The following is a 21,048-nucleotide window of genomic DNA, read 5'->3' on the forward strand; positions in this document are numbered from 1 at the left end:
CGACATATTGGTCTAGAAAACCATCCCTTATGCACTCCAGGAAATCGTCCTCCACCGTATTGTTTCCAGTTTATTTAGCCCTTTGTTAAAGTCACCCATGATAACTGCTGCACCTTTATTGCATGCACCCCTAATTTTCTGTTTGATGTCCTCCCCAACATCACTATTACTGTTTGGAGGTCTGTACACAACTCCCACTAGCGTTTTCTGCCCTTTGGTATTCCGTAGCTCCACCCATACCGATTCCGCATCATCCAAGCTAATGTCTTTCCTTACAATTGCATTAATTTCCTCTTTAACCAGCAACGCCACCCCGCCTCCTTTTCCTTTCTGTCTATCCTTCCTAAATGTTGAATACCCTTGGATGTTGAGTTCCCAGCCTTGGTCGCCCTGGAGCCATGTCTCTGTGATGCCAACCACATTGTATCCGTTAACTGCTATCTGCACAGTTAATTCGTCTACCTTATTCCGAATACTCCTCGCATTGAGGCACAGAGCTTTCAGGCTTGCCTTTTTAACACACTTTGACCACTTAGAATTTTGCTGCAAAGTGGCCCTTTTTGTTTTTTGCCTTGGGTTTCTCTGCCCTCCACTTTTACTCATCTCCTTTCTGTCTTTTGCTTCTGTCTCCATTTTGTTTCCCTCTGTCTCCCTGCATTGGTTCCCATTCCCCTTCCATATTAGTTTAACTCCTCCCCAACAGCACTCCTCCTAGGACATTAGTTCCGGTCCTGCCTCGGTGCAAACCGTCCGGTTTGTACTGGTCCCACCTCCCCCAGAACCGGTTCCAATGCCCCAGGAATTTGAATCCCTCCCTGCTGCACCACTGTTCAAGCCACATATTCATCTGAGCTATCCTGCGATTCCTACTCTGACTAGCACGTGGCACTGGTAGCAATCCTGAGATTAAGACTTGAGGTCCTACTTTTTAATTTAGCTCCTAGCTCCATAAATTCGTCTTGTAGGACCTCATCCCGTTTTTTTTACCTATAATCGTTGGTACCAATGTACACCACGACAACTGGCTGTTCACCCTCCCTTTTCAGAATGCCCTGCACCCGCTCCGAGATATCCTTGACCCTTGCACGAGGGAGGCAACATACCATCCTGGAGTCTCGGTTGTGGCCGCAGAAACGCCTATCTATTACCCTTACAATTGAATTCCCTATCACTATCGCTCTCCCACTCTTTTTCCTGCCCTCCTGTGCAGCAGAGCCAGCCACGATGCCATGAACTTGGCTGCTGCTGCCCTCCCCTGATGAGTTATCCCCCCTTAACAGTACTCAAAGCAGTGTATCTGTTTTGCAGGGGGATGAAGGGGGTACTAAATGAGTCTTTACCAAGGAAGAGGGTGCTGCCATAGACATAGTGAAGGAGGTAGAGGAGACACTTGATATGATAAAAATTGATAAAGAGGTATTAGAATGACTGGATGTACTTATGATAAATCATCAGGAGCAGATGGGATGCATCCAAGGATGCTGAAGGAATTGAGGGCGGAAATCGCGGAGGTACTGGTCATAATATTCTAAACCTCCATAGATACGGGGGTGGTGCCAGAGGATTGGAGAACTGCAAATGTTACAGCATTGTTCAAAAAAGGGTGTAAAGATAAACCCAGCAACTACAGGCCAGTCAGTTTAACCTCGGTAGTGGGCAATCTTTTAGAAACAATAATCAGGGATAAAATTAACAGTAACTTGGATAGATGAGGGTAATGCAGTTGACGTAGTGTACATGGATTTCCAAAAGGTGTTCGACGAAGAGCCACATAATAGGCTTGCCAGTATAATTGAAGCCTATGGAATAAAAGGGACAGTGGCAGCCTGGATACATAATTGGCTAAGTGACAGGAAACAGAGAGTGGTGGTGAACGGTTGTTTTTCAGACTGGAGGAAGGTATACAGTGGTGTTCCCCAGGGGTCGGTTCTAGGACCACTGCTTTTCTTGATATATATTAATGATTTGGACATGGGTGTACAGAGCACAATTTCAAAATTTGCAGATGACACAAAACTTGAATGTATAGTGACAGACTTCAGGAGACATAGACAGGCTGGTGAAATGGGCAGACACATGGCAGATGAAATTTAACGCAGAAAAATGTGAAATGATGCATTTTGGTAGAAAGAATGAGAGGACATAAAAATGAAATGGTAAAATCCTAAAGGGGGTGCACGAACAGAAAGACCTGGGGGTATGTGTGCATAAAGTTGAAGGTGGCAAGGCATGTTGAGAAAGCGGTTAAAAAGGCTTATGGGATCCTGGGCTTCATAAAAAGAGGTATAGAGTACAAAAGAGTGGAAATTATGATGAACCTGTATAAAACACTGGTTCAGCCCCAACTGGAGGAGTGTGTCCAATTCTGGGCACCATACTTTAGGAAGGATGTGAAGGCCTTAGAGAAGGGGCAGAAAAGATTTACGAGATTGATTCCAGGAATGAGGGACTTCAGTTACCTTCATAGACTGGAGAAACTGTGGTTGTTCTCCTTGGAGCAGAGAGGCTTGAGAGGAGACTTGAGGGGTCAGGACAGAGTAAAGAGAGAGAAACTGTTCCCATTGGCAGAAGAGTTGCAAACCAGAGGACACATATTTAAGGTGATTGGTAAAAGAACCAAAAGTAATGTAAGAAAAAATGTTTCTATGCAGCGAGTAGTTGGGATCTGGAATGCACTGCCTGAGAGGGTGGTGGAGGCAGACTCAATCTTATTTTTCAAAAGGGAGTTGGATAAGTATCTGAAGGAAAAAAAATTGCAGGACTACGGGGAAAGAGCAGGGGAGTGGGACTAGCTGAGAGTCAGCATGGGTTCGATGGGCCGAATGGCCTTCTACCGTGCTGTAACCATTCTATGATTGATAATGTGCAATAATAATGGCCGAGAATTTACTGGGAGAAAAACGGTGAGTTTGTTGCCCTATCTGTTATTGTGTGTAAATTGTCCAGCAATTTGTGGTGACGTACAGATACAGAGAAAGTTCCGGATCGCCAAAAATTGCTGGATGATTTGCACCGCTCCACCCTTCGCCTCCCGAAAATGGCAGTTCGCCATCGACCGAGCCGAGTTGAGAAATTTCTGCATTTGCATCGTAATTACCAATTAAACTTGCTGCAGAAAGTTAGGGCTGGTACTTAACAGTGTAAGGACCCTTTTAATAATGCGATTTATGTTCTTACAATGCCACTCAACCATTCCAGCCCAGAGAGGGAACAATTAGCACTGTGGAGTCTCATTCCTGTAGTTAGCAAATTGTTGAGAGATTTTTAAAATTAAAATGTTTTAAAGTTTTTATTTTCCTTTTTTTTTCTCTCTCGCTCGCTCTCTCTCTCAATCCAATCTTTCTTTAGTTCTCTTACTGTAGCTAATTTGACTCTAATCCATCCCATTTCCTTCCCCGTCGTTCTTCTGTTTCTTTCTCAAAATTTAAATCTAATTGGTTAAGGAGATGGGACAATTGTCCCGTTGTTCATCAAGGCCCCAGATGTCCTGTTATCAGCTCGCACTGCCAGCAATTCGCGTCATGCAAAGGATTATGAACGTGTGGATTGGAATGCCCACGGAGGCTACTTGTGCAGAAAAGGTTAAAGCAGAGTTTGACACATATTTGAGGGAGTGGGAAATCGAGATATATTAATTTTTGTGACTGGCCAGATGGACTGCAAAATCTTTTCCAGTACTGTGCTTTCTTATATTATATGATGTTATAATGAGTGTGAAGTAGAAAAAAGCTGCATCAGGTCACTCAGAGCTCAAAGACTGGCCTCTGACTAGCATTTCTCTCTGTTATATATCGAATATTTATCTCATGGGTCTGGTTAGCTGACTGACATGGTAAGTACAGAATGGACAGATGGGTAACAACAGTTAATTAGCTCATCAAGGTTGCCTTGTACTGAAAGTCAGGCAAGAGAAGGCGGACTTATAGTAAAATATTCTCCTTATACGCAATCTGTGATACAAGATGACATCTGGTACAATAAGATATTTGGCATGTGCTGTAATTAAATTGTGTGACATTGCTGATCCGGGGACATGCAGGGAGCTATAATAATAACCAATTTTCTGAATTCTTTTGCCCTCCTAATCTTTTTTCCAATCTTCTCCCCGAAACTCCTGATGGTGCTGACTCCTGTGGAGGTTACAGTTCTGTGGACACAGCCAGGCCTCCAACACCTTGAGAAACCAGCCAATCTGCACGCACGAGGCTGGACAGCAAGTGTTGGCAGGTTTCTTGACAGTATAAAGCATCACAGTGGTGCTTGATCCGGGTTTCATCTGTCCATACTCATGCAATTTCCAGCATGGGTCATTGGACTGGGAATCAAGAATAGGAACCCTGCCTGATTTCAATCCTCCCTAACCCAGCGGTGCCAAGGACAATTCTGCTGCTCTGGTTGAGACTGTGGTTTGAACAGGGCACCTTCTGGTCAGTGTGGCTCGGTCCACAAGGACAGAGCTACACGTCATAATGCATAATTCCACATTCTACTGCTGCCAGTTATGTCTATCTTAAATCAGAACTAGAATCATCTTGGTTTGGAGATAACACCTTGGATGCTCCAATTTCGTCCGGAGTTCTGGTATAATCCAGTTTCCATATGCCCCAGAATGTGCACAACGCAAAGCCAAGAGGCCTGTGATCGAGGCTAGGGCCTGGAGAGGCTGCATTAGTAGGAATTATTTTTCAACAGATTAGTGCGGAAAGTTAATCCACTGCAAAAAAAAAAAAATTGAACAAAAATGCAGTTCCAAACAGGACTGAGGGGCAGTATAAAGATGATTTAATGCTGTGTGCAATGGGATAGTTTGACATCTTGGCACTGTTATGCCAAGGAAGGCATGTGGAAGGAGAGAGCTTGCTGTGCCATATCTCCCTTTCTTGTTCAGTACTTTCTTATGTTCTTAAATAATGATAAATGCCTGGAGTTATGAGAATGGCAAAGTTAACACACATCAGGAAAGCAAAAGTTGAACCATAGGTTGGTGAAATTACACAGCAATAAAACCTCAAGATGAGAAATACAGAGAAAACACATGTCAGGACTATCAAAGTAGCATGTGTCAGCAATACTGAGAGTACACACTGAAATACAGAGGGAGCATGCATCTGGAGTACAGAAAGAGCATATGTCACGAATACAAATGGACCGAGTCAGGAATGCAGAAAGAGTGTGTGTCTAGAATAGAGAGAATGTGTGTCTAGAATAGAGAGAGTGTGTGTCTAGAATAGAGAGAGTGTGTGTCTAGAATAGAGAGTGTGTGTGTCTGGAACACAGAGAGTGTGTGTGTCTGGAACACAGAGAGTGTGTGTGTCTGGAACACAGAGAGTGTGTGTGTCTGGAACACAGAGAGTGTGTGTGTCTGGAACACAGAGAGTGTGTGTGTCTGGAACACAGAGAGTGTGTGTGTCTGGAACACAGAGAGTGTGTGTGTCTGGAACACAGAGAGTGTGTGTGTCTGGAACACAGAGAGTGTGTGTGTCTGGAACACAGAGAGTGTGTGTGTCTGGAACACAGAGAGTGAGAGTCTGGAACACAGAGAGTGAGAGTCTGGAACACAGAGAGTGAGAGTCTGGAACACAGAGAGTGAGAGTCTGGAACACAGAGAGTGAGAGTCTGGAACACAGAGAGTGAGAGTCTGGAACACAGAGAGTGAGAGTCTGGAACACAGAGAGTGAGAGTCTGGAACACAGAGAGTGAGAGTCTGGAACACAGAGAGTGAGAGTCTGGAACACAGAGAGTGAGAGTCTGGAACACAGAGAGTGAGAGTCTGGAACACAGAGAGTGAGAGTCTGGAACACAGAGAGTGAGAGTCTGGAACACAGAGAGTGAGAGTCTGGAACACAGAGAGTGAGAGTCTGGAACACAGAGAGTGAGAGTCTGGAACACAGAGAGTGAGAGTCTGGAACACAGAGAGTGAGAGTCTGGAACACAGAGAGTGAGAGTCTGGAACACAGAGAGTGAGAGTCTGGAACACAGAGAGTGAGAGTCTGGAACACAGAGAGTGAGAGTCTGGAACACAGAGAGTGAGAGTCTGGAACACAGAGAGTGAGAGTCTGGAACACAGAGAGTGAGAGTCTGGAACACAGAGAGTGAGAGTCTGGAACACAGAGAGTGAGAGTCTGGAACACAGAGAGTGAGAGTCTGGAACACAGAGAGTGAGAGTCTGGAACACAGAGAGTGAGAGTCTGGAACACAGAGAGTGAGAGTCTGGAACACAGAGAGTGAGAGTCTGGAACACAGAGAGTGAGAGTCTGGAACACAGAGAGTGAGAGTCTGGAACACAGAGAGTGAGAGTCTGGAACACAGAGAGTGAGAGTCTGGAACACAGAGAGTGAGAGTCTGGAACACAGAGAGTGAGAGTCTGGAACACAGAGAGTGAGAGTCTGGAACACAGAGAGTGAGAGTCTGGAACACAGAGAGTGAGAGTCTGGAACACAGAGGGAGTGTTTGTCTGGAATACAGAGGGAATATGTGTCAGAGACAGAAGCAGTAATAGAGAGGAAGCACATGTCAGTAATACAGTGGTAGCATGTGTTTGGAATACGTGAGCCCCAAGAGTATGAGGGATACAGAGAAAGCACCTGTCAGGCTTACTGGGGGAGCATGTGAGAGGTGTACAGATGAACCATGTGTCAGGAATACCAAGGAAGAGCATGTCAGGAATACCGAGGGAGCGCGTGTTAGGAATACAAATGCAGCATGCGTCAGGAATACTGCGGAAAATTTGTTATGAATGACAAGGGAGTTTATGTCAGGAAGATAGAGGGACCATGTCAATATTAGAGAGACCGTGTACCAGTGATAGAGAGGGTGCATGCGAGTGTCTGTGATCAAGAGGGAGCATGTGCCAGTGCATTTGTGCTTTGCTGTGGTCTGGAACTAGTGCCCCTGATTTACTTATTTAGATGGTTAGAGAGGATGGTGAAGGATTCAGAGATATACAGTCAAAGATAATCAACACTCCAGAGAACACTGTGGTCCATGTGTTGTGGTGGGCTGGGAAAGAGTGGAGGAAAACAACTTGTATTATACAGCACCTTTAACACGGAAAGAAAGACAGACTTGGATTTATATAGCACCTTTCACGACCACCGGACGTCTCAAAGCGCAATGAAGTACTTTTGGAGTGTAGTCACTGTTGTAATGTAGGAAATCTGGCAGCCAATTCACAGCAAGCTCCCACAGACAGCAATGTGATCATGACCAGAAAATCTGTTTTTGTTATGTTGATTGAGGAATAAATATTGGCCGGGACACTGGGGATAACTCACCTGCTCGTCTTCGAAATAGTGCCGTGGGATCTTTTATGTCCACTTGAATGTCCAAGGGCATAATGACCATTTCTCATGCTGTGCTGCTATTATGATGAAGGATGTTACAGAAATGTTATTCGAGTTGTTCGGTAGTTCAGTATAACTTATGTTATTGGTCTGCTACATTTTGTGGAATAACATTTGCATTAAATGTTTTGACATATGCTATGCTCTCGAATTTGCTAGTCAGCTTTTCAAGGGCCTACATGTAAATGCATGATCATAAGGTTAGACAGAGTACAGCTGTTCCAGATTTCAAGTTTCAGGGGAACTCCGAGTGTGGTCATTGATAGGTTCTTCAGATAACAAGGACAGTGGATCAATAAAGACCCCTCATAACTGGCCTCTTTGGACTAATTATTTTGATAGAGGTTGCAGTAACAGCAATTTGAAGCAAGCGTATCAATTAAACACTCTGCATTTTTGGAAACATTTGTTGTACCGTCTGTTCTCTGTAGGCGTAAACTTTAACTTGTGATGTAATCGCCTCTGAATCACAGGTTTGAATTTACATGCCAAGTAGCTGGACTGTGACTGCAAATCCTGAATGACAAAGTTACTTAACACACCAAGACTGAAAAGGACTGATAAAAATACAGAAAAACTTCAGATAACCCCCAACTGTGTCAGGCAATCATTGTCACTGTGTCTTTCATTACCTAGCACAAGATTAGAACTGACTCCTGTTTCTATGCCTCCTATTCACAGATCTAGTGGCATACATTGCTTCTCTTCATCTCAAAATAATGAGCCTCTCTTTTAACTTGTCTGTGTTCCTCTCTGCTTGACTTGTTCTCTCTGTGTGTATGTTTCTCTTTTTCTTTGTCTACCTGTCTCTTTATCTGAACTGCCGCTGTTTCTCAATCTTCATCAGAACTTCCAATGTTGCTATAAATTAAGGTGATTGACAAAAGAACCAGAGGTGATATGAGGAAATACTTTTTTTTTTTAAACACAACGAGTCGTTAGGATTTGGAATGCACTGCCTGATAGGGTGGTGGATACAGTCAATAGTAGCCTTCAAAAGGGAATTAGATAAATACTTGGAGAAAAAATTGCTGAGGTATGGGGAAAAAGCTGGGGAGTGCTGGATTGCTCCTCAAAAGAGCCGGCACAGACTCGATGGGCCGAATGATCTCCTGTACTACTCTCTGATTCTATGATGATTTAATGCACTTCATTTTCACTTGCATATCAGACTAAAGTTAAAAACACACTGCTATGAGGTTTAGATTGCATCTGATTTTTCCCAAAACAACAGGTCTAAAATGGCATAAAATACTTGTGCTAGTTGCAATTATTTTAAGCTTTATTAGTCACAGTGTCAAATTTTCATTATTACAATGACTGTATAATGTGCTAAGGCTCGACATTAACTGCACTCAGTCACACTTACTGTCGCAACACAGATTCTAGAAAGAAGCAGCATTTTACATAATGCCTTTCAAAACCTCAGGACATCCCAAAGCATTTCACAGCTAATGATGTACATTTTGAAGTGTAGTCACTGTTGTAAAATAAGGAAACATGGCACGTATTTTGCAAACAATAAGTTCTCACAAACAGCCGATAAATGATCAGATAAACTGCTTTTAGTGATGTTGGTTGAGGGATAAATGTTGGCTAGGATATTGGGAGAACTCCCCTGCTCTTCTTCAGATACTGCCCTGGGATCTATTACATCACCTGAGAGAACAGTTCAGCTTTGCATCTGAAAGCATTAGAAACTTTACACAAGTACTTTCCAAAGCAGCATCCAAACTAAACTGGGCCACTGTGAAGCACAGGGATGCCGGATGGAAAAAGGGTGTTGTGGTAACAATTGGCATTGGGAATGGCTCACATTACAGAAAAACTGTAACATATTTTCCTGTTAGTACTGGCACTGTAATTTGCAGGCACCAATATTATGATTGTGAATAAGTCTGTGATTGGATTTGCTGTATGTTCATTCTTAAGTCTTCAGATACTCATCTGTTCACTACAGAAATCCGGAAAGCCAGTGCGGTAATTAAAATTTAAGTAATTTTGAGGAATGCGGAACATGAACATATTACTTGACTAACGACACATATGAGGTGAAGTACAATATTTGGATAATTATCAGAAGTAATATTTTCTGAATTCCAGTTTTCCTTCCCATAAATATTATTTCGGTGTTGACTACAGTTACTCCACTGGGAAGAAATGCTTTAATTGTATGTGTCAAATATAGTAAATGCATTTAAAAGCAGCATGTTTCTGGTGTTGCTACACAACATGCCCAGAGAGTTTCTTCTCCAGGATGTGTAAGGGATAAAACTTCCTTCAGCTTATTGACTGTACAAAGGATCTAGAAACAAAATGTAAGCTCATCCTACAGCATTTACATAGCAACAGTTGGAATTTGTTGATAAATATTATTACTGTATTTAAATAAAAGTATTAACACTTCAAATACACTTTATTAAGATAACACCAAATGTTGCAAATTTATCTCACCAGTCTGGACAAAAAAAGTGTAGAAGCATTTCTAATTGTTTCCTGAAGGGTTAACTGATCTCATTCGCACTTGGACGAAGTATTCAACTTTCTATCGTTGGAGAAAAAAAAAACGTAAGGGGGCTACCCAGGTTTGAAAAAGAGATCGAATAGGATTAAAGCCTCGTCTGTTTGTTGACTGCAATGTTAAAAATGTGGTTAATTACAACCAGTGTTCTCACACTCACAATTCTAAAAAAAGAGTCCTGATGCATCATCCCAGCAGCAGTCCCAAGCTTGGATACTGTGTCGGGATTCCCTTTAAGAATCAAGAGTGTTGGCAATGCTGTTGAAACCAATTCCTTGAGAGTGTGGGTGCACAGTACACGGCACCACATGGTGATCATTTTCTAACAGTCCATCGACTCTGGATCAGTTCCTATGGACTGGAGGGTAGCTAATGTAATACCATTTTTTTTTTAAAAAGGAGGGAGAGAGAAAACGGGTAATTATAGACCGGTTAACCTGACATCAGTAGTGGGGAAAATGTTGGAATCAGTTATTAAAGATGAAATAGCAGCGCATTTGGAAAGCCATGACAGGATTGGTCCAAGTCAGCATGGATTTATGAAAGGGAAATCATGCTTGACAAATCTTCTGGAATTTTTTGTGGATGTAACTAGTAGAGTGGACAAGGGAGAACCAGTGGATGTGGTGGATTTTGACTTTCAAAAGGCTTTTGACAAAGTCCCGCACAAGAGATTGGTGTGCAAAATCAAAGCACATGGTATTGGGGGTAATGTACTGACGTGGATAGAGAACTGGTTGGCAGACAGGAAGCAGAGAGTCGGGATAAACGGGTCCTTTTCAGATTGGCAGTCAGTGACTAGTGGAGTGCCGCAGGGCTCAGTGCTGGGACCCCAGCTCTTTACAATATACATCAATGATTTAGATGAAGGAATTGAGTGCAATATCTCCAAGTTTGCAGATGACACTAAGCTGGGTGGCGGTGTGGGCTGTGAGGAGGACGCTAAGAGGCTGCAGGGTGACCTGGACAGGTTAGGTGAATGGGCAAATGCATGGCAGATGCAGTATAATGTGGATAAATGTGAGGTTATCCACTTTGGTGGCAAAAACACGAAGGCAGAATATTATCTGAATGGCGGCAGATTAGGAAAAGGAGGTGCAACGAGACTTGGGTGTCATGGTACATCAGTCATTGAAAGTTGGCATGCAGGTACAGCAGGTGGTGAAGGAGGCAAATGGTATGTTGGCCTTCATAGCTAGGGGATTTGAGTATAGGAGCAGGGAGGTCTTACTGCAGTTGTACAGGGCCTTGGTGACGCCTCATCTGGAATATTGTGTTCAGTTTTGGTCTCCTAATCTGAGGAAGTACGTTCTTGCTATTGAGGGAGTGCAGCGAAGGTTCACCAGAATGATTCCCAGGATGGCAGGACTGACATATGAGGAGAGACTGCATCGACTGGGCCTTTATACACTGGAGTTTAGAAGGATGAGAGGGAATCTCATAGAAACATATAAAATTCTGATGGGACTGGACAGGTTAGATGCAGGAAGAATGTTCCCGATGTTGGGGAAGTTCAGAACCAGGGGACATAGTCTAAGGATAAGGGGTAAGCCATTTAGGACTGAGATGAGGAGAAACTTCTTCACTCAGAGAGTTGTTAATCTGTGGAATTCCCTAATGCAGAGTTGTTGATGCCAGTTCATTGGATATATTCAAGAGAGAGTTAGATATGGCCCTTACGGCTAAAGGGATCAAGGGGTATGGAGAGAAAGCAGGAAAGGGGTACCGAGGTGAATGATCAGCCATGATCTTATTGAATCATGGTGCAGGCTCGAAGGGCCGAATGGCCTACTCCTGCACCTATTTTTCTATGTTTCTAAACCGCCATTCATTTGGGAGCTGTGGGAAATGGAAACATTCGTACTGGTACAGCAGGGGGTGCTCTTCTAAGGCTGGGTCGAAGGGACATGGCTGGGGAAACACATCTAACTCATGTCATACCTCAAATAGGGACAGCTAGAAGCAGACACTCGGTATCTGGAATGGAAAAGGGGATTTGAACCTTCACGTCGCATGAAAAATGAAGACGACCCAAGCATGTTTGAAGCTGAAGAGATTTCCGTGCTCAGAGATACACACAATATAGTGGGACATCTTAAAAATTTTAAAATTCATTTAAGTTCTAAATAGGCTCCAGCATATCAGCAATAAACAGTCATCCAATAAAGGAAGTCATACTGTGCTGTAAAGTAAAGTGTATTCATGCATGTCAAACAATACTTAAGACAGTGGAAATAAAATACTCACAATGGATGAAAGATCCACATTTATCATTTTTTTGTCATCCATGGCAATTGGCTGTAGACCTGCTACATTCAGCTGTACTGAAGAACTACGATAGACAAAATTCAGAAGCCAGTCTCCCCTGTTGGAGCAGAAAGAATTCTCTTTACAAGAAAGATCTGGTGAAAAGCTTTGTCCCAGAGTGAGATCAAAAATATTTCTGCCTGACTATTATTTTATTCTCTATATAAAATTGGGGTTGCTTTGAGCTCAGTCTCACTCCTACAACCTTCTTCCCCAATATATAAATTTCATTTTTTTTCCAAATAAACTATCCCACCACATTACGATCACATTTACAAATACCATGACAACCGATTCAGGCTTTATATTGTCCAGGGTGTTTAGGAAGGGAGTCAGGTTTCCCCAGTGAAATAAATTTACCCTTAAACCTAACCCACTGTACAGGCCTGGCTGGTGTAGTGATAAAGATATTTCTAAATCTTCCTGTTGGTTAAGCGCTTTAATTCCAGTCTGACCTATAGAACCATTGAAGTTTATAGCACATACAAGGAGTACAATTGGTCCATTGCGTTAGTGCTGGCTCATTAACAATCCAAAATTAATTCCACTACCCTTCCCTCTCCCATATCTTCCTCTGCTTCAAATGATAATCTACTTTTCCCTTAAATGCGCTTTGCCTCTACTTCTTTGTCTGGCCAACTCTCTGCATAACTTCTCTTAGTGACAACTTAAATCGATGACCCCTCATCAATGACCTCCCAACCAAAAGGAGTCCTTCTCCATTTACACTTTTTCAAAGTTAAAAACTATTACATTGCCTTTTACAGAAAAAGGTAACTTGCATTCATATAGTGCCACCTTTTATGACCTCAGGACGTCCCAAAGCGCTTCATAGCCAATAGCATCAATGGAAAGAGTCCCAGTATCTTAAGTTTCTCTTCATAACCATAATTTCTCATCTCTGAATCATTCAGGCAAATCTATAAGCTTTAAGCTCTCTTGCTTTAATGTTCTTTCTAATGGGAATCCCAAACACTGCTCCTAATCCTGGCTGAATCATTTTCTTGTACAGATGCATTATACAAATTTTTCAATTCAACTGAGCTGTGGAATGCAGCGTGCCTTCCATAATTAATGATCTTAAAAAAAAATCGTATCCATGCCAGTGCTTGTTATCCCATCCATCACTTTTTATTTATCTACTTCTGTGTTACATTAGTAAAGTCAGGAATTTTGACCCTTATAAATCACCAACATTACAGCCTCAAAGTGCAGGACATGCTTGTGTACCTGCAGTAGCCGTTAATTATTCGCCCCGCAACCACTTTAGTGAGGGGCTTCCAATATTTGGCCCCACCTTCCACAGGTGCTCCTAGCAACACAACATCTTCAATAATTCCTTCAGAATCTGTAAAAAAAAAAGGACATAAGAAACCCTCGTGTGCATTGTAAGAAAATCATTGACACCCTGCAGATTCATTATCCTGTCAATGTGAATGTCAACTTAGTACAAACTGGTGAATCTTATCAAAGCACAGACACAGTCTGATGATCTCAACAGCTTTCAGCAGAATAGTTCAGTTTCATATTGAACTCAGAACTAAATTCTTATTACATGCAAGACATTTGTTTATTTTTTTGAGTAAATGTATGTGGTGTAGAATGCATAATATTAAAGAATACACGTGTTATATCATCAAATGCAGCAGCCATTAATGCACAGCAGGATCCAACAAACAGCAATGAAATGAATGTTCAGTCAGTCCCTTTTTGTTGATGTTGGTTAAGGGGGAAAATGTTGGTCAGGACACCGGTAATACTCCCTGCTCTTCTACTAGTGCCATTGGATCTTTATTGTATACCTCAACTGCCAAAACAGATGCCACTGCATCTAAAATATAGCACCTCCAACAATGTAGCATTCCTTCAGTACTGCACTATAGTGTCAGCCTAGGTTATGTGCTCAGGTCCTGGAATGGGATTTGAACCAGCAACCTCCCGACTCAAGAGGAGAGTGTGTTGCCAACTCAGCAAAGCTGACACACAAACTACATCAGGACATTGTAGTATAGAAGGTACCTGACAATATTCACTTTTTTTTACTATAGTGGATTTTACTTTATGACTATAAACCTACAAGAAAATTAATTCTGTAATTAAGGAAGCTACAGTTGACCCCAGCAATCAGGGCAGAGGCGGGGGAAAAAAAATTCAATCAGTGTTCCAACTCTCAGCTGCCCAGCAATCCCTGCTGGAATGTGCGTCCATGCCATCATCATCATAGACAGTCCCTCGAAATCGAGGATGACTTGCTTCCACGCTAAAAGTGAGTTCTTAGGTGACTGAACATTCTAATACGGGAATTACAGTCTCTGTCACAGGTGGGACAGACAGTCGTTGAAGGAAAGGGTGGGTGGGGAGTCTGGTTTGCCGCATGCTCCTTCCGCTGCCTGCGCTTGGTTTCTGCATGCTCTCGGCGACCCCGGATGCTCTTCCTCCACTTAGGGCGGTCTTTGGTCAGTGACTCCCAGGTGTAGGTGGGGATGTTGCATTTTATCAAGGAGGCTTTGAGGGTGTCCTTGAAACGTTTCCCCTGCCCACCTTGGGCTCGCATGCCATGTAGGAGTTCTCAGTAGAGTGCTTACTTTGGGAGTCTTGTGTCAGGCATGCAAACAATGTGGCCCGCCCAGCGGAGCTGGTTGAGTGTGGTCAGTGCTTCGATGCTGGGGATGTTGTCCATGTAGACAATTAGTGAGGGCAGGATCGACTCAGCTGTGATGACTCTGGACTCACATACAGAACGGCCAAATGGGAGATGTACCACAGGTGTAGGCGATGCACAGTGCACAGTGCTGGGAACCCACACCCAGCACACACCAGGACCTGAAGCAGAGACCTGCTGGCCTGTGCACCAGAATGCCTGTGCAGCTCAAGACCTTTCCTTCCTCTTTCATTTCTATCAGTGATTGACTACTAACATCCAAATTGTGATCTGATTAAAATGAACGAAACTCGGATTTAAAAAAATGAATGGAACTCTGGGTCTATATCCTCGCATCACAGTAAGAAGGGGACTTCTGCTTTGCGGGACAATTGCTGAATAATCTTATTTACACATATTGAGTTGCACAAATGTGTTTCACAGTAAATATTTAACATGGAGATTGTTCAAGAGACCATAAAACTATTCTCACTAATCGGCTCTGTCAGTCCCTCATGGCAACGCCTGTCACACCTTGAAGACTATGCTGAGTTTTACAGCCTTATTGCAGTACTAGTTTACAATGCTTGCCACTCACAAAGCCTGAGCCCTTATCCTAAATCAACACTGAGAGGATGTGTCCACTTTATATAGTCTAGCATGAGGTGATCAGCAAATCCAAGACAGAGGTCATTTGAGGACTAATTCCTCACCATCCCAATTATTTCTCCTCCTCCTCTGAAGGCAATGGTTTAGTTCTTGGAATGGCTGGGTAATTCAAAGGCATCATCATCATCTTCATAGGCAGTATCTCGGAATCGAGGAACACTTGCTTTCACTCTAAAAAAAATAAGTTCTTAGGTGGCTGAACAGTCCAATTCGAGAACCATAGTCCCCTTCACAGGTGGGACAGTCATTGAGGGAAACGGTGGGTGGGACTGGTTTACCGCACGCTCCTTCCGCTGCAGTCTAGTGCTGACTCACACAGACGAGCATTTCTGTGCAATTCCTGGTCTGTGCTGGGAATGGGTTCCATGGGCACTGCTTACCCTATGGCATTTCTTTCAAGTGCCGTTCTGCCTCAGAGTCCAGAACCATCACAGCCGAGCTCGATCCTGTCGTCAACCTGATGTCTACACAAATCCACATTCCAGCAGGGCTCACTAGGCAGCTGGGACTTGGTTGATTTCCTCCCCGCCTCCTACCCTGAGGAAAAGGGAACACCCAACCCAGCAACGAAGTTGGGACTGGAATCAGTTTTGAACAATAATCAGGGTTTCCGACCTGCTGGCTGCTGTGAAGCTAGGTGGCTGGAGCTCTGTGCCATGGAGAATGTGACTCCTGCAGATTAAAGCAGGTGATTTAAATAAAAGATAGTTTTTCCTGTCTATGAATTTGATCCTGAATTCACAATCATACTTGCATAAAGCAGGCAGACAACTTATTGTACAAGAGGTCAAGTTGTAAATCACTGCCTCCAGTTCAGTGTCAAGTGCACAAGTATGCAAGAGCGTGTGAACGACAGAGAGGGGAGCTGAAGAGGATGGCTTTAATTTAGCTGACATTTAACTAGAGGAACATTTAGCTCACCAATGTGGGCAGGTCGTTGTAATTAGTGGGAACAACCTTGGGGTTAATGGAGATGACAGAGCTGAGTGTTGTCAGTGTACATGTGGAAGCTGATCCCATGCTTCCAGATGATGCTGCCGAGAATGGCAGATAAATGAAGAGGCGGAGACCATAGAATGCCTATGATGTGACTAGCAAGAGACACAGCCAATTGTACTTAAAGCACAGCTGTAGACAGATCACACAGCAGACTCCGCTCAGTGTAGCATGTCTGTAAGCAGAGATTATACAACAGGCTCCACTCAGTTAGCATTTTACATTCGACCTCATCCACAGTAGTTTCAATTAACCAGCAACTTTACTGACGCTAAGGTAACAGTCTCCGGGAATGGAATGCTTCCTCTATTAATGTTGCCAAACTATGAATTTGATCATGAATTCACAATCATACTTGCATAAAGCAGGCAGACAACTTATTGTACAAGAGGCCAAGTTGTAAATCACTGCCTCTGCAGCCAGTCCCATGGAAGCTGTGACCTGGCTGCGGATTCAGGCTTGTTTGGCTCTACTGTGAACATGAGAGTGTGACTGAACACCCCAGAGACCGATGCGCAATATAACCAAACTACGTATTAGCACAAAGTCAACCCTTGCACCATCTCCTACGTCACTAGACTTAAAAAAAAACCTTTGAAGTCCATTTTACATAATAACCAACTGTCAGGTGGAGCTAAATGAACTGAACTCAGACCTGGGTCCTGCAGATGAGGAAATGCTGCTTCAAAAGCAATTACCTGAAGCACTCCGCCAACAGGTTGCACGAAGAGAGGAGAACACTGAGAATACTGGGAGAGGGAGGGAGTGGTAAGAGAATGCGGCCACCGGGAGGAGAGTACTGTAGCCCTCTCTTCTTAGGTGGTTGGAGAGGGAGAGGAGAGGGACAGGGGGACAAAGAGAAAAGGAAGCAATGGGAGACAGGGAGAAGGAGCGCCTGCAAGAGGAGCAGTCCAAGTGTGTTTTTGATTTTTATTTTGGATGGATTAATGGAAACAATGATTACACCAGATGCCGAGATGGTTTTGCGTTTTAATCAGAGGTTTCTCAATACTGTACTGCTCATGCATGAGTGGTTGCACTGATGTGGCAACAGGAGATATTATAGAGATAAATAACTTTCCTCATATCCTGGACCAACGTCTAATTTAATTTGTTACTGCACTGCATCATCAATGTTATGATTCAACTTTTGTGGCTCGTCTTTTATAAATCAGCTAGCAATTTGCAACTTGATTCGCTGCTATTTTCCACATCCTACATTTCTATGCATCATGTAATGCTGGGAAAAGGATGGTGACGGCTTACAGAAGAGTTCCTGTGCGTTGGGACCTATTATATATTTATTTTTAGCTAAAAGCTGGAAATTATAATTATCTCAGAGGATAAACAAGTCAACTCTATACAAAAGCTTCATAATACCCTATCCTGTAACAAACAGTGAGAATGTTTGTAATTACAGTACCTACAATTACAGTAACAACTTGCGTTCATATAGCACCTTAAACATAGGAAAATGCCCCACAGTGCTTCACAGGAGCGTAATCAGGCAAAAATTAACAGCAAGCCACGGAAGGAGATATTGGGATGTGCAACTAAATGCTTGGTTAAAGGAGTTGGTTGTAAGGAAGGTCTTAAAGGAGGAGAGAGAGGTGGAGAGGCAGAGTGCTTTAGAAAGACAATTCCTGAACACATTCGTTGCTATGACAGCATGTATTCTAATCTTAATTGCCAATTAGGATGACATCGAGTTTCCCCAGCGTCATCGATCAAAATTAAATTCATCAAATAAAAATGCCCCCTTTTTTTTTAAAAAAGGTGTGCAGACAATAAACACCCAAATTATACAAAACAAAGGAAACATCAAATTAAATCTAAAATATTGTCACCCATCCCCACAATGCACTCCAATCCTTCCGATGCCCACTGGTTGTAGAAAGCTTCAAGTGTACCAGCAAACACTGCATGCTCCTTCACCAGGGACACACAGGCGCGGCCATAGCCGTGGAAGAGAGGCTGGCAGTCGGAGTGAGCAGCCCCATTGGCCGTGTCCAAAAGTAGTCCTATGAGGAGGCTCAACGACTTGCTCACTTCCCTCCATACCCAGCATGGATTCTACTGTGGGGTGAGCCATCCGATAGCTTTCCATTTCTGAGAGAGGAATTCTAGATTTTTAATGATGCCTCTCCCTTATAGTATGGTCAGTATTGGGAACATGATTCATCAAATGATTTATTCACCAATGTGAACCACACCTGGAACTCTGATTTTTGCTACATTCACTTGTACACAATGAGTTCCAAGCTAACAGTAGTAACTTGCAGTCTACTGTCTTTCATCTGTAACTCCTCGCAGACCTGCTTTCCAATGTGTCTCTGGACCTCCATTCACAGCTGTGAGATGTTCATTCGAGCTGGGATTCAGCATTGTTAATTTGCGTTTTTTTTTTAAAGTTATCTTGTGATGTGGGTGATGCTGGGACCCGCTTTACCTCGAGAAGGTGGTGATGGGCCATCTCCTTGAATCAATGCAGTCCTTGTGCTGATTATACTCTCACAATGGTGTTAAGCAGGGAGTTTCATGATTTTGACCCAGTGAGGATGAAGAAATGGCAGTATATATCCAAGTCAGACTGATGCTCAACTTGGAGGTGATGGTGTTCCCACAATCTTGCTGCTCTTGCCCTCATTGCAGCTTGGTGAGTTGCTGCATTGGTTCGTATAGAAAGTACAAGACAATGCACTGGCGGCGTAGGGGTGGATTTTGAGTTCAGAGGCAGTGGCACAGTTCAGGAGGACCATTTTGTCTTAGATGTTATTGACCATTGAATGTTGTTGCGAGTGGTATTTCATTACACTCCTGATTTGAGCCTTGTAGATGGTGGGAAGGCCTTGAGGGATCAAGAGGTCAGACACTTATTGCAAAGTACCCAGCCTCTGCCCTGCTCTTGTAGCCACAGTGTAGATATGGCTCGTTCTGTTAAGCTTCTGGTCAAAGTTGAGTCCAGGATGTTGATGATGGGGGACTTGGCCATGGTGTTACTATCAAAGGTTAAAGGGAGATGGTCCAGCTTTTCCTTATTGTAGATGGTCACTGCCTGGCATTTATGGGGCACAAATGTTATTTGCCATGTCAGCTCAAGCCTGGATTCCACCCCTCTCCTTGAATTGAACTGGACTGTATGCAACTTATGCATCCTATTCGTCCTGAGCTAAGCTTCCAACCACATTTTCTCTCCGTCACTGAGACTGTCTACTTCCACCTCCGTAACATTGCTTGCCTCTGCTCCTGCCTCAGTCCATCTGCTGCTAAAAATCCTCATTTCATGCCTTTGCCACCTCCAGACTCGACTATTCCATGCTCTCCTGGCCGCCTTCCCATAAACTCCGTAAATCCAAATCACTGCTGCCCGTATCCTACCCTGCACCAAGTCCCGCTAACCCATCACCTTGTTTTATTGGCTCCCTGTCAATTTGCTGAAGTAGGACATTTCATTTTAGGTGAAAGGAAAGAGAAAGGCAGCACACGAGTACAGCCCCACGCCATCAAAGCTTTTGCCTTGACTGATAATGCAGTGACATTGATGGTGGGGATAGGAAGCTTGTAACCAGGATTTTTCCCACCGCTCTGACTAAAAGCAGGCTGCTAGGTTAACAAAGAAACCACAAATTAAACAAATAAATAAATTATCCGCAGCGGCAACCCTGGGAGCGTCAATATTTGGCCGAGTGATATAGTGCACTTTCTTCACTGATGCAACATCAAAGCAGGTTCCCACTGATGGAGAAACTGCAGAACATGTATGGCTTAAAGTTACTGCTGTGCGTTCACTTCAATGTATGTTTTAGAATACACGTGTGGAGTTCCAATTTTCCGAGAGACAGAGCAGTGCGGTCCCACAGTCCAAATGGTTGTGGCTGACTCTCACTGCTCTAAAGCATGTACTGGAGTCAAACTGCAATATATGGGGTCCAAGTTTCCCTAACTTACCTGGGCGGCCATTGTAATTAGGCCCCTCAGCATTGAAAGTAAAAAAGCTAAGTTTTCTTCCACCATGCGCACCTTCTGGTGCCGGCACTACCCGAGCTGATCTCGCAGGGCGGGCTTCCAGTGTGGGCCAGAACCGCACAGTGCGTGAGCTCCAAAAAAAAGGGCAACTAATTGCACATGCGCACAAAACATAATCCGCACAGAGGACCTTCGGCCAGGGGCTAGCAGCGGCTGCAGAAGACGTCCCAGGGAATCGGGAGAAGGCTGCATTGGAAGGTTAAAGGAGACGACTCCCATTTGTCTGCTACTTTTTCAATCCTGGTAATTGTAAAAGGTTTCCCTGCACTTTGTGGAAGATTTTGGGGAGTGAGAAGATCGCAGGAAAACGGTAAAGATTTTTTCTTTCAATGCAAACTGACATTTATCATCGCAGCATTAATGGTAAGTTTACATTTATTTCTATTTTTATACTTGCCTATAGTTATTGTTTGCTTTTAAAAATCCCAACATTTTTTTTTATAAGAGACAGGGAGTTCCTTCAGCCAGGGATAGGAGCGGGCCAGCGCGAATTCTTAACTGCAGGTAAGGGTTTTTCCTACGGTGCTTCTAGGGTCTGTTTTAAA

General features: G+C 43.4%; 1 protein-coding gene across 3 annotated transcripts in view; it reads right to left on the reverse strand.

Annotated features, from left to right (window-relative positions):
• The window catches only part of tmco4 (transmembrane and coiled-coil domains 4), a 109,258-nt gene that overhangs the window by 15,514 nt on the left and 72,696 nt on the right, over window positions 1–21,048 (reverse strand). For all 3 annotated transcript variants that reach the window (XM_070860315.1, XM_070860316.1, XM_070860317.1), the window contains exons 12-13: window positions 13,402–13,519; window positions 12,112–12,229 (exon numbers count right to left, since the gene is read on the reverse strand). In XM_070860315.1, coding sequence (XP_070716416.1) covers window positions 12,112–12,229; window positions 13,402–13,519 — 236 coding nt within the window. The remainder of the gene's footprint in view (window positions 1–12,111; window positions 12,230–13,401; window positions 13,520–21,048) is intronic.

This window comes from Pristiophorus japonicus, chromosome 18 (genome assembly GCF_044704955.1).
Source record: "Pristiophorus japonicus isolate sPriJap1 chromosome 18, sPriJap1.hap1, whole genome shotgun sequence".
NCBI classification, from domain to species: Eukaryota; Metazoa; Chordata; class Chondrichthyes; family Pristiophoridae; genus Pristiophorus; species Pristiophorus japonicus.